A 17,334-nucleotide genomic window follows, 5' to 3' on the forward strand; every position below is an offset into this window, starting at 1 on the left:
GTTGGTGGTGACACAAGACAGAGCCTTTTCTGTGGCTGCTCCCTGTGGAATTCCCTCCCAAGAGAGGCGAGATTGACTTCCTCCTTGCTATCCTTTTGCATGCAGGTTAAGTCCTTCCTATTCAGACAGGTTTTCTCGTGGCCCATCTTGCTTTTCCTGTTGTGAGCTACACATCCCCACGTGGAAAACTCCATTCCCAGACATGGGGAAGGGGAGTTCCTCTCACACCTGAGAGAGGAGCTTTGAATTCTTTTTCATACTTAAAGAGGCAGGATGAAATAAAATTGTTCTCTCTCCAAAGAGCCTTTATCTATAGCTGCGGAAGAGGGGAGGAGGCAAGGTTTTTTAAAACATAATTTCTGCAGTGAGGAACTCCAGGAAGCTGAGAAGACGAAAGGAGAGAGAGAGAGAGAGAGAGAGAGAGAGAGAGAGAGAGAGAAGAGATTTAGCTCAGGGGTACAGTATCTGCTTTACATGCAGAAAGTCCCAGGTTTAATCCCAGACATGTCCAGATAGGGATAGTAATGCCCCCTGCCTGAAACCCTGGAAAGCCGCTACATGGACCAATCTGACTCTGTAGAAGGCAGTTTCCTATGTTCCTATGAAGGTGCGGTGGGAGATGACCCCAAGATGGACAGCTAGACATTTCAATTGCATTTCAGAAGAGGCAAGCGACTGGGGAGAAATCCATTGCAATCTCAAAAATATAACATGGTCCAACTCTGCGAAAGGCAGCAAACACACCCTCCTCACGCCCCCAAGTCAGAAAATTGCATGCTCAGACAACTGCACACACCAAAAGAAAAATCAATCCGTATTGATTCTCTTGCATGCTATATAATACAAAACTCTTTAGAACTGGAGGGTGCTGAATGGCAGTTGTCAGAAGACAACCAACCGTTCCAGACTTTTAGCCCAGATTCTGAAGGAAGCCCTGTCGCAGTGGTCCTTGTTTGGACAGCTGGGTGAGGCCACCAGAGATCTCAAACAGAGCCAAAAGGATCCATGGGTTTCCTGAGGCCTCTAGGCATCGGAACATGTCTGCCCACTCTTCAGCCTTTCAGGTGTTAGGAGATACTTTGGTGCTCAAATTCTAATCACATTTTATTACTTGTAAGAGCCCTGCTGGATTGGGCCATAAGCCCTTCACCCTGTTCTCAACTGGATGTCCGTGTGGGAAGACCGCAAGCGTGGCCTGAGCGAAACAGCCACTCTTTCCACCTGCCATTCCCAGTAATTGGCTTTCAGCGGCATACTGTTGCCAACAGCAGAGGCAGAACATAGCCATTGCGGCCAATAGCTACAGAAAGCCTTTTTCTCCACGAATTTCCTCTAATTCTGTTTTAAAGCCATCCAATCTGGTGGCCATTGCTACCTCTCCTGCAGGAGCAAATCCTAAACTTAACTTTGCACATTGCGTGTAAAAGTCATCTCTTTTATCTTTCCTGAATCTTCCAACATTCAGCTTCATTGGTCCTCTAGCCACTTCCTGAACAATGTGAATTATTTTATGCACTTTTCTCATGTTTCCCTTACCTATGTATTTTCTCTAATTAATTAAATGTTTGTTAATTAATTAATTAAAGAGCCCCGAATGTTGTGGCTTTTCATCATAAGGGAGACATCCAACCTCTTGATCATTTTTTGTTGCTGTTTTCCAAAGGCCTTCCAAGCTCTGCAACATTCCTTTTTGGAACATCTGATTGATTGATTGATTGTAATTAAATTAAATTAAATTACTACTTCGTGTTTCCTTAGGAGGTGGTCTCCTCTCTTAGACAGCTGAACCAGGAAGTGGACAGAGGCCCAGAGTTGGAGAGGCTGTCAGGAATGTAGACCAGAGAAGTGTTTCCCAAACTTGGGCCTCTGGCTGTTCTTGGACTACAACTCCCATCATCCCTAGCTATCAGGACCAATGGTCAGGGTTGATGGGAGTTGTAGTCCAAAAACAGCTGGAGACCCAAGTTTGGGAAACACTGCAAGCATGGGAACCCTGTAACCCTCCAGGTGCTGCTGGATTACAACTCCCATCATCCCTGACTGCTGCTGATGTGGCTGAAGCTGATGAGAACTGTGGTTCAGCAACATCTGAAAGGCCATTGGTTCCTCTTCCCTGCTCTGCGGGCTAGTTCTGACTGGCCCCACCTAGCATACTGGATTTCTATGTGCAGGGAAGGTTGGGCGTTCTACTGGGAAAGAGGACAACCCACAGTTCTCTCTGCACACAGAAATATAGCATGCTAGGGGGAAGTGTTTGAGTTTAGCTTTCTTCCTGAGTTTAGCTTTCTTCCTTTCTAAAAGCCCAATGCGAACGGGGAGTGTGAACATGAGGATTCTCCCTCTGGAGAAATCAGGGTACAGATTCTCGGCTACAGCTACAGGGTGCGCTTGACCTCTTCTGCCTGCTGTCAGCCTACAAGCACTGGAGAGAGAAGAGAGAAAGAAATATCTCTTTTCCCCGCCCGCATTACATGGGAAAAGAAAAGGTGTCTGATGGGTGCTTGGAGGCAGGGAGGTATGTCAGTTCCCCAAAGGCAGATGTTTCAAGCATTACACTCAACAGATGCTTCCTTGACTAGGATATTTTCCGAAATGTGAGCCTGCTAGGTGGTCCATCAACACACCCTTGCCTGGGGAGTGCCAGAGGCTACTGAGAGTTCACAAGAGAGATACTCCCATTTCCAAGTTCCCAATTCCAAGCTCATTTCAAGGCCTCTTGGATCAGACCCAAGGCCTATCTAAGCTCAGTATTCCACTTTGTAGAGTGGCCAATCCAGAAGCCTCTAAGCAGGGCAGGGAGGCAACAGCCCTCTCCTCATTATTGCTTTTCACCACGGAGTATTCACAGGGAAACTGCTTCTGAACAAAGAGGCTCCACTGGGCTGTCACGGATGATAGCCACTGATAAACCAGACCTCCCCACTAAATGAACTGGCCGGATCCCTCTTTTGAAGCTGCCCAAGACAATCGCCCAAGACATCTTGTGGCAGCCGGTTTTGTGTCTTGAGTGCACTTATTGCTAATACAGGGGTAGCCGAGTTGGTGCCTTGCAAATGTTGGACTACAACTCGCATCATCCCACGTGAGCAGTGGCTGGTGGCAGTCAGAGGTAAGGGCCACAGCTCAGTGGTAGAGCATCTGTCTTGCATGCAGAAGGTCCCAGGTTGAATTCTCAGCATCGCCAATAAGGCTGGGGGAAGACTCCCCTTGCCTGAAATGCTGGAGAGCTGCTGAAACAGAGCTAGATGGAGAAGTCGTCTGTCTCAGTAGAAGTCAGCTTCCAATATAGCCAGCTTCCATTCACTGCAGGGAACTCAGTGAGAGCAATGAAATGATATGCGAACCGAAACACGGCCAACCCTCGAGATCTGCTCTTGTCTGAATTTTGTGATGCAGCTCTCCAACCACAGAGTCACAGAACTGTAGAGCTGGAAGGGATCCTGAGGGTCATCTAGTCCAACCCCATGCAATGGAAGAATGACACAGCCAAAGCATCCCTGGTACATGGCTATCCAACCTCTGTGTACGAACCTCCAAGGAAGGAGAGTCCACCACCCATGCCCTCTCCCAAGGGTTGCCCAGAAGGTTCTCTACTGCTAACATAGAGACGGAATCACGGTTGAATCATAGAATCTTAAGAGTTGGAAGGGATCACGAGGGTCATCTAGTCCAACCCCCTTTTGCCCAACATGGGTCTCAAACCCACAACCCTGAGAATAAGAGTCTCATGCTTTACCAACTGAGCTATCCTATTCCCTGCAGAATACCAGTGGAAGTTGTCCACATATCAGGTGCAGATTCAAAGCTGAATGAGCATCAAAGACAATAAACTGTATATTTCTCCATGCACACCCGGACCTCTTCAATGCCTGGAGTTCAACCTTTTTCGCACACGGAGCTGCCGGGGAACTCACTCAGAGGGGAGGGCCGCACAGATCAGAGCCCCCTGATTGATTTGTTTTGCTTAGCTGTTCTTCCCCCCCAGAGCACAAAAGCCACAGGAAAAGGGCCCCGTCCCCTGCATCCCCTGGCTGTGTTTTCATAGCATCCGCGGGTAATAAAAGAACGTGCCGCACCCAGACCACAAGAGAGATTGTTCCTGCTCAGGGCTGTTGGGGAGGCGGCAAAGGAGAAATGGCTAGAAATGGTTTTCGAAAGCTAGCCACAGGCAGCAGACACACCGTCCACTTAAAGAACATGACTCCCCACTCACATACACAGAGAAGCCTGGGAAGTCTGTCATTTGTCAAGGGTGCTTGGGAACTGTAGCTTTGCAAGATCTCAACTAGAGCTCCCACAGTTCTTGGGGTGGGGGAGTTCCAAAAACTCACCCGATCCCCATTTGTATGCACTCGCTCCAACTGCCCTGGTTTACCAAGAACAGCCTCTACTTGCTGAAACCTTGCAAAACACAGTCCTGGTTTTCTGAGTCCCCTCTGGGCGTTTTAAGGATAAAAGTAGTGCCTGCAACAAACTGCTGCCCTGGGGAGCCCTCCTGTTCAGGATGCCGGCCAGCCATGTCTTGCCTTCTTTCCAGGTTACATCATAATCACCTGTTCTTTTCAAACAGAGGTTGGAGGGCCATCTGTCAGGGATGCTTTAGCTGCAGTTTTTGCCTTGCAGGGAGTTGGGGGGTCCCTTCCAGCTCTGCAGTTCTACAGTTTTATTATTTGTATGCCACTTGTCCATAAAACTGTGCCCAAAGTGGCTCACAACATATCAAGTGAACAATGAAGACTAACATATGCACACGCACACACTTAAAAATAACGATCAGACCAATTAATGAGAAAGAGGATGTCAGTGTTGTGTAACATTTGCAAACTCTGAGACGTACAGATGCAAAAGCAGAAAAAGAGCTACTCTGATTTAAATAGGAACACAATATATATCTCAATATAGTTGGGATGCCTGCGAACAGGTGGGTTGTGTGCCTGTTCAGTCTGTTATCCAGATACTCACTGTTGATGGGCAACTTCAAACCATCTTTAAACTAGACCAGGGGTTGTCAACCTGGTCCCTACCATCCACTAGTGGGCATTTCAGGATTCTAGGTGGGCGCTAGGGGGTTCTACGGCACAAGCTGAATCTGCCTTCCAGTGCACACTGGTGGGCGGTAAGGAAACTTTACCATCCAGAAAGATGCATTAGTGGGCAGTAGGTATAAAAAGGTTGCCTACCCCTGAACTAGACAGTCCTTAAGAAGATAAGAGCCTGCTGGATCAGGCCAAAGGCCCATCTAATCCAGCATCCTGCTCTCACAGGGAACAAGCACGCCTTGGTGGGAAAACCAAAGGGAGATCCTGAACAGCAACTCTCCCCACTTGTGACTCACATCAACATGTATCCAGAGGAGGGGAAACACAGCTGTCAGACAGAGCTGTCTTCTGTACAGCAAGGGCAAATCCACACCATATGTTTTTTTAAAAAAACACCCAATGCAAATTTAAAGCCCCCGAAAGAATCCCAGGAACTGTAGTTCCAGCCTCACAGGGTTACAATTCACGGCACCCTTCACAAACTACGGTTCCCAGGGTTCTTTGCAAGGAGGGGAGGCAAGTGGCTAAAATGTGCGTTGAATGGGCTTCAAATGTACGGCATCGATCATGTGGCCACCCTCCTCAAGACAGTGGGCGCTGGTGGGGTTTCTGGGACTACAGCAGCAGCAGCCACGGGGTGCCAGATTATGGGGCAGAGGCCTGGGACCCCACTTTGCAGAATGAGCTGGGCGACACCCCTCCACACACCAGTAGCAATTTTGAAGTAAGCAATTCTGACCCATCAAAAGAAGGAGGAGTCCAATAAGACCATTATGCTAGTCCCGCTCATAGTAGACCCGCTGATTCCAGCACTGGGAGAGCTGGGAAGCAGAACTCCCTCCATCAGTTCTGCTGTGACAGGCTAGTCCCGTCAGTCATCTGGGGGCAACCATTCCACCAAGCTGCCTCAGTGGGAGACAGGAAGCATCAGACCCCTCTTTGCCCCTGAACCGTGTCATCCTTTCTTCATTATAGGAACACATGTTTAGAAACTGACGTCTGACCGTTGATTTTGCTTTTCCTCTTCCCTCCCTGTCCCTTTTCCCTTGTGTGTCATGTTTTTTAAGATTGTAAGGACGGGTTTTTTTGGACTGTACGTAAGTCACTCTGCAGGCCTTTTTGGCTGACGAGTGGGATCCAAATGCTGGAAATAAATAAATTAAATAACGGGCAGGACTAACATAGGTTCATGATTTTCAATGGGTCCACTTAGTTGGCTGCAACCCACAAAGTCCAGAGTTTGAAAACTACCTGATTGCACAACTGCAGCTACTCAGGATTCTCCTCCCCCCCCCTTCCACCTGCCAAGGCAGAGAATCGCGTTGTTACGCCATCTTTGCCAGCGGATCAGAGCTTAGAACCGCAACAAGGACAGTTCGCAAGCAGCCAGCTCTGCAACGATGGTTCAACGGTGTCCTGGCCAAGCATTCTGCTGAAATACATACATAAATATATTTTAGGAAACTGACACGGGGCAGTCGCTGTGCTGCGCCCAGATACTGGCCAAGCTCCAGCTCTCTTTCTGCCTCTGTTATTCCGGCCCGGGAGCAAACTCAGCGGCACATTTCATTCCCAAGCTGCGGGTTTATTTATTACGTCTTTTGGTTATTGTTTCAGGAGGATCCAGGAAAAGGGCCGTGCCCTTGTGACAACATGTGCATTACTGCTAAGTCAGATCCGGACAAGCTGCTCTCCCTGCAAGACTCGGTCCCCCCCCCCAAAAAAAAAGTGTGTTGCGGAAAGAAAGAGTCAACAACACCATTTGCTTCCCTGACACAAAACTCCCACCCCCTTCTTGTTTTGGCTCAGTGGCAGAAAGGCCGCTTGCCAAGCTGGAAACCACTTGCCAAATTACAGCCCTACACAGCCACCTTGTAAGAGAGCCAGGAACGGGAGTCTGCAGCAAGCCTTCATTTCACATTTCAAGCTGCAATGGGGAATCTAATTACCACTTACAAGGAAGAAGGCGGGCTGGGGCGGTTGTGGGGCGGAGGGAGAGAGAAAAAAAATATTAAGAAATATTTTCCAGGACACTCAAGTCCGCTGGGATTCTTTTCTTTAGCGGGAAAAGACACGCACAAAATGTCTCTGTGCCAGCAGCTTCCAAACATTGCAGGCCAGTGAGAAAGGCAGAGGTCCCCTCGCTAGCTAGCACATTTGCAAAGCCAAGCAGGGTCTGGTGTGGTTTCAAATTGGATGAGGAACCATGTGTTGAGATTCCTGCATTGCAGGGGCTTGGACTAGATGACTCTTGGGGTTCCTTCCAACTCTATAATTTCCTAATTCTGTGAGTGGCTGGTGGGGCAAAAGGCAAGAAACCCAACAGTGGACAGAGCCACAGCCGATGATAGGCAGAGACAGAGCCAATGAGAAGCCAAGCTTATTCTAGTTTGGTCCCCATCCTCTTCCTCCTGGCTGAGTTCTACAAGGGACAACACTGAGACTAAGCAGGAGGAAGCTCGCAGCAAACAACAAAAATCAGCAGGAACTCTCAGTCAGATGTATTTCAAGCCAGCCACAAAGCCCAGATTTCTGTTTCCTTTGCTGCCTAACTTCCATCAGCTAGGCCACTGCACTCCACTTCTGCTCAGTTCCTGCCTGAGCAGATGGGAATGTGCTGCATAGCAAGCAGTCACCAGTCATCAATGCCTTCCTGCTACAGTGGTACCTCGGGTTAAGAACTTAATTGGTTCCAGAGGTCCGTTCTTAACCTGAAACTGTTCTTAACCTGAAGCACCACTTTAGCTAATGGGGCCTCCCGTTGCTGCCGCGCTGCCGCAGCACGATTTCTGTTCTCATTCTGAAGCAAAGTTCTTAACCCGAGGTACTAGTTCTGGGTTAGCGGAGTCTGTAACCTGAAGCGTCTGTAACCTGAAGCGTATGTAACCCGAGGTACCACTGTATAGGAATATGAACAATGCTGATTCCCCTCACACACACTGCCTCTGCTCTTTGCCATTACGATACTGACCCTTTTGCACAGCTGATTCTCAGTCCCAGGCTTAAAAACAACAACAGACACATGCAAATTGCACTAATGAAGAAGCTTTAGAAATTACAGAGTTGAGGAAGGGAAGAACTAGCAATACAAGTGCCTCAAGAGGGATGCCAAGGCCCCAAGGCCCAAACACCACAGTCACGCTTGCAAACAACTTCTTGCTCCTATGAAGTTGGCGCAGGTTTGTACTGCTTCCGGTGACAATATCCGGGGGGAAGTTTGTTTTTTTTTTCCTGTTGGTGAAAGCTAAACTGGGAGTTCCATCGTAATTATGAGTGAAAGGATGTGGAGAGAGAAGGAGGGGAGAAAAATTAGCAGGCATGGCAGAAGGATTCCAGCACCTCATGAGGTGTCAGCATCTTTCCCATCCTACATATGGTAGAAATCAAGTTGAAGTTATGATAACTTACTATGTTATTCTTATTTCCATCTAGGAGAAGGAAAACTCTGGCCCTAAAGCTCCGCTGCCTTGTGGGACGTCTTTGGGAGAAGAAAAGGCTAAATAGTAACCCCTACACAAATCTGGATTGGAGTCCCTAAAACAGTTGGATGGCACCTTGTACGCCTCCTTCCGGTAACTCCGGCAGCCAAAGCGGTGCCAAACGTCTTGCTCTGCTTTTCTTTAGACCACATCCGTGAGGCTGAGAGGGGGTCCTGTCATTTGGGCAGCCCAGGACCTCCATACACACCACCCAGGCTTGCACCCCAGGGAGGTCACTTTGGTGCAGTGGTTTGGCTTCACCCTTAGAGACGCACTCCACTGTCTCTTGAGACAGACAGATGCCAACATTATTCTTATTTGACTTGCCGGTTGGCGCTTTCGACACTGATTTGCAGCAGCTCTCCATTCCTACCCGGAGATGCCAGGGAATGAACCTGGGACTGCTGAACTACATAGGCAAGAGGATCTGCTGGACAATCCTGGAGGATAAGGCTATTATTGATGGTTACTAGCCATGATGGTTCTGCTCTGCATTGTAGTCTTCCTAGAAACAACTGGCTGGCCTCTCTTGGACGCTGGCCTAAATGGAGCCTGGCTCAGATCTGGAAGGCTCTTCCAATTATAAATCAGGTTGTATCCAGCTAAGTCCCATTGAAATTGATGAGCCCAGGTCGCTCATGCCCACTAACTTCAATGGGCCTACCCTGAGCAAGGCTAGCACTGGAGACGGCCCCCGAGATTCCATCAGGGAGACTCTGGTACAGGAAGATAATGACACTTTGCACGTTCAGCCTCTCTTTGCCTGACTCCAGGCAGCTGGAGGTCATCAGCAACCTAGAGCTGCCTATGGCTGTTCCAGCTGTAAATCCAATTTTTTACAATGGCTCCCAAGTCAGTTGTAACAACGGTCTATAATCCGGCCGTTAATTAGAAATTTAAGGGTGTCTGTCTTTCCAGGCTTCTGCTTGCAGATAAGGCGTGTGTGTGTGTGTGTGTGTGTGTGTGAGAGAGAGAGAGAGAGAGAGAGAGAGAGGGGAGCGACTCCTGAAATCTGTACCGCCACCACATCAAATGAGATACAAGCTCCCATCTAACAGCCTTCACAAGATCCTGACTTTTGCTAGCCTTCCAAACAACTGCAGTCAAAAACACCATGGCCACCCCTGCAAGCAGCTTAGAAAACGACCTTTGGGTCTGGACTGTGAATTTCAAAACCGCTCTCCCAAGGTGGTGGGGTTTCACGCCAGACAAAGCATGGGGCTTATTGGTCTAGGACAGGGGTCAGCAACCTTTTTCAGCCGTGGGCCGGTCCACCGTCCCGCAGACCATGTGGTGGGCCAGACTATATTGGGGGGGGGGGAATTAACAAATTCCTGTGCCCCACAAATACCCCAGAGATGCATTTTAAATAAAAACACACATTCTGCTCATGTAAAAACACCAGGAAGAGATGCATTTTAAATAAAAGGACACATTCTGCTCATGTAAAAACACACTGCTTCCTGGACTGTCCGCGGGCCAGATTGAGAAGGCAATTGGGCCGCATCTGGCCCCCGGGCCTTAGGTTGCCTACTCATGGTCTAGGAGGCAAGAGCCTGACAGCAGGGAGATTCAAATTCTGGGATTCAAATCCTAGGCAAGCCCTGCCAGGGGAGACTGGGGGCTCTGAAGAGGGGATGTGGCTCAGCAGTAGAGCCCTGGTTTTGCATGCAGAAGGTCCCAGGTTCAATCCTCAGCATCTCCACTTAAAAGGATCAGGAAGCAGTGGGTGCCCGAGATTCACTGTCAGTCATAGAAACAACCACAGGCATATCTACTTAGTCAGACCACTGATCTATCTAGCTCAGTGTTGTCTGCACTGACGGCAGGAGCTGCCTAGGGCTTAAGGCTAGGGACCATTCCCACCCCTATCTGGGGATACTGGAGCCTGAACCTGGGACCTTTTCCGTGCAAGCAGATGCTCTACCACCCACCCATGGCCCTTCCTGTAAGACATAGGACCACTGAGCTCAATATTGTGAACACCGACAGGCAATGGCTGTTCAGGCAGGAGAGGGCTGGGGAAGATTGCCTGCCTGAAGCCCTGGAGAGCCACTGCCGTTCAGTGTAGACCAGGGGTCTGCAACCTTTAAGACAAAAAGAGCCACTTGGACCCGTTTCCGAAGGAAAAAAAAAACTGGGAGCCGCAAAACTCGTCATTATAAAAATAACTTTTTGTCACTTTTTTATTATTTCTTTGTTTGACCCCTCAGAATTACTCCTCCTCATAGAAATAAACGTTAAATTAACAAGTTACCTTTTTTCGTGTGTGTGTTCTTCACTCCCCTTCAAAACAGTGACCAGCGTACATGCCCCTTACAATGTAGTGGGCGGGCGGGAAGGTGACATCGGGACGGTGCGTGACTAACACACGCACCGCCCCCATGTGACGTCACAGCCAGTACAGCGCCCGCCACAGTGGGGAGTGTCGGGGCGCACAATGCGCCTCCTCCCCTCGCTAGTATCCGCCCCGGAGCCGCGGCAAAGGTGTAAAAGAGCCACATGCGGCTCCGGAGCCGCAGGTTGCAGACCCCTGGTGTAGACGATGCTGAGTCAGATAAATGACTTGGCATAAGACAGCTTGCGATGTCCCTAACCCCAAGCAAAGAGCAGGAACTCATAATGACAGCAGAGCGATCCAGCTGATGCACAGAAGCAAGGCAATCAACAAGGCAACCGTCTCCTTGATGCAGGTTAACACCATCACTATCCCCCAGGGTCCTGGATGTCAGCAGGGTTAAGGAACTTTAATTGCCAGAGGGAAGGAGAAATTAAGATAAGCAGCTGCTGTGTGTGAGGATCTAACGCTCCCGGATGCTTCTGGGTTGCAACAGTTCCGCATGGGAAAGGCAGTGTGGTGCAGTGGTTAGAGGGCGGGACTAGGACCTAGGAGACCAGGGTGCAAATCCCCCACACGGCCAGTGGGTGTCCGTGGGTCTGTTGCTGTATCTCAGCCTGGCCTATCTTACAAGGTTATCGTAAGGATAAAAACTGAGAAAAAGATCCACGTATGTGACCTCGAGCTCCTTGGGGGAAACGAATGCAATAAATAAATAAAATAAAATAGATAAATGGGGTGAGGAATTTGAAGACTGAAGGAAGTGGACAAGGGGGGTTTAACTGGTTTGGCCACTGCGCATCCAAGTCTTCTTCTCTCCTCCACAACTGCTGAAATGATTCACAGCACCAAGGTTAGGAGGAAAGCAAACCTCGCACTTACCATGGCAAGCAAAAAAATCAATAAATGTGGAAGCCTGTCTTCCACTTGACAGCTAGCCTGGGAACACCTAGCAACACACACTTTGCTCTTCAGGTGTAAACTGAATTACTTCACTTACTTGAACCTGTGTTGATTTTGGGGCCCCTCCTGCCTATTCTGCTGAGGGGGGGCACCCCAAAGTCTTGTCCTGGTGGCATCACTTCTAGGGTCAGGGCCTTCTCAGTGGTGGCCCCTACTGTGTGGCACTCCCCCCCCCCAAGGGATGCACAGTTGGCCCCTTCAGTGTACAAAAAGGCTCTGAATATCTGGGCTTCTGCAGTGGTTGGGGGACCTCTGACCCTTGGGATGTTGCTGGACTCCAGCCCCCATCAGCCAGCATGGCCAATGGTCACAGACGATGAGGGGAGCAACTACCTGAAGGTTCTGAATTTTAACTGATGTGATTATATTGAATATGCTACTGTTTTAATGCTGTGGTTCATGGTCTTTATTTTATGCTGGCTCATTTATATTTTTAGATGCTATTGCTTATCCTTTGAATTCTGCTGATGGGTTTCCCACAGGCATCTAGTTAGCCACTGAGAGAACAGAATGCTGGGCTAAGTGAGCTCTTGGCTTGATCCAGAAGGCTTGTCTTACATTCTTATGGATATTAAAAATCTTTAAAATGAATCTTTAAAAAACAGCCACATATACACCATGAATTTAAAACAGCCCCCCCCCCTGCCCCGCCACCAAAACCTGGAAACCATAGCTTACCTTTCATGGAGCTACAATTCCCAGCACCCCTAACAAACTACAATTCCCAGAAATATTGATGGGGGGAAGCAAATGCACTTTAAAGATACGGTGGGTGGGTGGGTGTGCAGTCTAACATTAAATTGTTCCAGCTTTGGGGTTTATGCCGCCATGCCCTGCCTTGAGAGGACTCTGTCCAGGAAAACACTCAGAATAAAACAAATCTGTTTTCCATGGGGCTCTCTTGCATCATTCCACTTCCCTCCGCTCCGTCTGACCTTTTTGCAGGCGACACACAACACCAAGATCGCAGTGCCGGAAATAGATACAGGTACGAGCCGTCCGACACGGAGGGGAGGGGAGGCTTGTTACCAAGAGATTATTAGATTTCAAATGCTGATTCATGGTTGCCATCCAAAGAGCTGGAGATGATGAGGCCTGTGGTTTTTTTCCTTCCTTTTTTAATTATCTAAATGCCAACAAGTGGTTGTGTGCCAAACCAGACAATACAGATCTTGGAGGTGGAGAGACTGGGGGGAGTGTGGGCCATCATGAGGCCTTAAGGTGGGCTTCTTACTATTTTTATTCTTTAAAAAAGGTCTGCGCCGTAGAAACATAAGGAAAGACTCGCTGTGTCAGCTCAAAGGTTCATCTAGTCCCTAAATGCAGGGAAGGGCCATAGTTCCGTGGCAGAGCATCGGCACTGCATGCAAAAGATGCCAGGATCAAGTTTCAATGTCATCTCCAATTAAGGCTGAGAGGGACCCCCATATTACACCCTGGAGAGCCACTGCTAGTCAGTGTAGACAACACCAAGTTAGATGGACCAATAGCCTGACTCAATATAAGGAAGCTTCCTATGTTCTCATGTCTTAAGGAAAAAGGCTTGTCTCAGTGGTTTTAGCACTTGCTTCGCATGCAAATCCTGGCATTTCTGGGTAACACTGGGCATAACCCCTGTCTGAAGCCCCGGAGAGCTACTGCCAGTCGGTGCAGGCAACAGAGTCTGACCAGATTGATGGCAGGGTTGCACATGACCGAAGTCACCTGGATGCGAAGTAATAATAATAATAATAATAATAATAATAATAATAATAATAATAATAATTCCCTGCCCCAAGAAGACTGGCATATTAGGGAGAAGCTTCCTAGCCTAGTTTTCTATGAGCGGGGCTTTAAAAAAAATGTATACAGAAGCGTTCAGACATGCAAGTTGCCCACCACAAAGGGGGCAAGGCCTCTTTTTCTAGAAAGTTTGCAATTTTAGAACCACCCAGAGCAGGTGTCCCTAGACTACAGATAAGTAAGCGAAAGAGACACATGTTTCCAAAGATCAACACCTCGCGCACATGAACTATTATGCACCTCACCCGATTTCTCCCAAGCTGAGACACAGCACAAAGGGCTCTTTAATTCCCTTCCCGATGCACAAACAACAAGGGAGGCATTGGCAGAGCCCTTTGCCCACTGGACATACCTCGGCCACTTTCTCCACAGCCCAGAGACGAGCAAAAAGCTCTTCAACCTCCTGCAGGGAGATTTTGGAACCCGCCACCCAGAGCGAAGCATTGTGAGGATGCAAAAAGGCACAGCACCCACAATACCCCTTGTTTTAACCCCCTTTGTTGGACAGGGGAACACAGACTGCCATGCTCCCGCCAGCTAAGATTTATATACGTTTGTCCACTACTGCTGGTGGGGGTGGGGTGATCAATTCGGCCCAAGACAAGACGATACGCCCCCTCCTCTCAAAAACCATAAGCAGTATGGTCCCTCCTTCTACCTATCTGAGGAACAACCGCCTGTTGTTGTTGTATTACCAATTCCAGTGGCTAACGGGTCCCCCAAATTGTGCACTCTCTTCATCTGTCTTCTGTTCCATCTCCTGACACCAGCCAGTAATGAAACAATAAGGAAGTCCCAACCATCAGCACACCTGGAAATGTCTCCATTTTTACGGCTTGGTCTAATGCAAACTACTTCTGTGATTCTAAAGGTATGCTTTAGTAGAGATTGCTACATTGCAGCGGGTTGGACTAGATGACTCTCAGGGTCCCTTTCAACTCTACAATTCTATATCCTGCTCCTACCCCACCCCAAAAGAGGGCAATCAGGCCCACTTCACAGAGACCCCCCCCCCCCCGACATTAAAGGAGGACCACTGTCATATACCAGGCCTTGCAGCTGCCCAAGTGGGAGAGGATGAACAGGAAGGGGGGGGGCAAAAAATAAATAAATAGAAAGACACTCCAGTGCTTCCTGATGGAAGTCTCCCCACCTCTCAAGAGAGCCAAAATGAATTGAATAGGCATTCCAAGTTCTCCTTGGCAAGCAAAATTTAAGGGATATGCCCACACCAAAACATAGTAAGGTGTCTTGCACTGAGTCAGACCTTTAGTCCACCTTGCTCAATATTGTCTACACTGACTGGCAGCATCTCCCCAGAGTTTCAGGCAGGAAGCCTCTCCCAGTTCTATCTGGGGGTGCCACTGGGATTTGAACCAGGGACCTTCTGAGGCCAAAGCAGAAGCCATGGCTGTTCCCTGGGTTACAATTTGTTCATCTCTGGGGCACTGCCATGGCAGAAACAGTAAAAAAGGAAGAAAAAAGGCCCCACCCACCAACGGCACCTACAGAAATTCACACACCCCTTCCACTCCTAAAGATCTGAGAGAGGGGACACTCACAGCCTCCCTGAACCTCTCTTTGTAAGCAGGAAATACCCAGTGGAGGGGCTTAGCATCTCCTTAAAAAACAGCTGACCCCAGAAGTCTAAAGCCAAACACAAACCCCTACTGGCAATCCAAATTTCAGAAAGCAACACCTTTATGAGCAGGTAGGGCAAGGAAGCCCCTCACACCTTTTGGGTTGGATCCAGCGCTGCTCCTGCTCAGAGGCAGACCCATGGGAATTGATCGGCACATGACCAACTTTAGGCCCATTCATTTCAATGGGTCTACTCTGAGGAGGGTCCGAGTTGGAGGCAACCCCCTTTTTTGCTCCCAGAACTTTTAGCCATGATCATCGCGGACCCACCGATTCTCCCCAGAGACCCACGTTTCGGGAAATCCGGACGCCCCACAGTCATCATCTCCAGGCTTTAAACCTTCACCAACCGCTTCCAGAATGGTAAACCACGTAAAATCGGGAGCCTTTCCCTTTCCCTGAGAGTCCCCTTTATCTGATCAAAGCCACCAGAAAGCAAGAAATCCACAATTTCAGATCCAGTTTTCCTTTGACACCCAAAGGGGAGGGTGGAATATGTCACCCCCCCTCCTTTTTCACAACCGTGATATTAATGTATGTCATTTCCAAACACCACCCTTCTCCCCCCCCCCGACCCCACAAAGGTTGACATGTATAACGGCAGAGGGAAGCCTCTGGTGTGGATTCAGAGTAGCTTTGCGTAAACCTGGTGATAGGGGCGAGTGGGGGCTGTTTCACAAACCCCAGCAGATTTGAAAGCTCGCCACATTTTAAGAAAGGCACAAGTCACGCCGCGTTCAGGCAATCATGCAAACACACAGGAACGTGGCAAGGCAGATCTGGGTTTCCAAACGTCCTCCCCCCCACCTTTTGTAATTTTTTTTTTCAACGCCAAATAAAAACAGAATGCCAACTTACCCAAAATCCTGATCCATAGATTTGAAGAAAAATTTGTAGTTATGCACCGGCCGGTTGCTGAGGACATTTTTAAAATCTGCCAAAGTGACTTTTTCCGGGGAGACGGGCAATTTCACCAGATAAGGGGTCTCCTCTTCGTCAATGTGATAGATTATTTTTGTCTCCGCCATGGACGAAGGAAGGGGTGTTGGGGGAGGTTGGAAGGGGAGGGGGGGAACAGGGGAAGGTTGGGGGTGTGAGGAGATCTGCCAAGGAGGGGAGGAAAGAGAGAGAGAGAGAGAGAAAGGGGGGGAGAGAAAAGGGGGTGGGTGGGTGAGGGAGGGGGGAATCAAGGCCAAGTTCAAGGTGCCAGTCCCTCAGATCCTTCGTTTTACAATGCAAGGCTTGCTTCCAAACAGGAAGGGAAATGTCAGTGTCTGCGGAATGCTACCGTAGCGAGCCATACGCAGAAGGGTTGTCACGCCCCACACCGCCCCTTAGCGGCACAGACGGAGACAGGCACCTGGAGGTGGGCTCGCCAGAATGCATTATCCCCAACGTTGGGGGCTGGATGCTTAAAGCATCAAAATCGATCTCCTCTCCCCGCCTTGCCTTGCAAACCTGCTTCCAAAATCCGGAGACTCACAAAGGAGATGCGTAAGCCTTGCCTTCCCCAACGCCCCCGTATCCGATCTCTCTCTCTCTCACACACACACACAATCCTGGTTTATTGCAATGACACTTAATAAGAAGAAAATGTTGCAACGGTGAGATCGACCTGGAGATCTAAAGAGCCTCTTTGGCTTGCAAAGGCGGGCTTGCAGGCGGAGAGGTAAAGAAGAAGGGAGATCCTTCCCCAAACTGCAAACCAGAGGTCTCTCCTCGGCACGCACACACAAATGGCCCTCTCTCTACACCCAAAGTCCTCTCTTCTTCTCGGCAGTCTCCTCCCCACACACGCAGCTTAAAGGGCCACGGCTCGGGGTTTTGGTTTTTTTGTTGTTGCAACCGCGCGCGCGCGCGCGCCCCCGTCCGCGGGCAAAAGGCGCGCCCGTGTTCCAAAGGCGCGCAGCAGCAGCTGCAGCAAGCAGGGACAATTGCGCCGCGCGTGGGTCAGATCCAGCAGGAGGGGCGCCTGCCACAAAACGCTCCCGTCGCCCTGGTCGTCCAGACACGCGTTTGAGTGTGTTGCATGAAGCACCGGGCGGAAATCTCCGCGATCACCCCTCCTGCCTGCAGTCACACAGAGCAGATT

General features: G+C 49.3%; 1 protein-coding gene across 6 annotated transcripts in view; it reads right to left on the reverse strand.

Moving 5' to 3' along the window:
* Window positions 1–16,352, reverse strand: part of DVL1 (dishevelled segment polarity protein 1) — a 135,659-nt gene extending 119,307 nt beyond the window's left edge. For 3 of the 6 annotated variants that reach the window (XR_014158745.1, XR_014158746.1, XM_081870986.1), the window contains exon 1: window positions 16,101–16,352. Coding sequence is in view for 4 of the 6 variants with exons in the window: in XM_081870986.1 (XP_081727112.1) it covers window positions 16,101–16,270 (170 nt within the window). In the remaining 2 variants the exon portion in view is untranslated. Of the gene's footprint in view, window positions 1–3,072; window positions 3,216–16,100 lie in introns of those variants that run through there. The other 3 variants (XM_081870985.1, XM_081870987.1, XM_081870984.1) reach the window with 3 other exon arrangements.
* Window positions 16,353–17,334: the final 982 nt, after the last annotated feature.

This window comes from Podarcis erhardii (assembly GCF_964252035.2).
Source record: "Podarcis erhardii genome assembly, chromosome: 7".
NCBI lineage: Eukaryota > Metazoa > Chordata > Lepidosauria > Squamata > Lacertidae > Podarcis > Podarcis erhardii.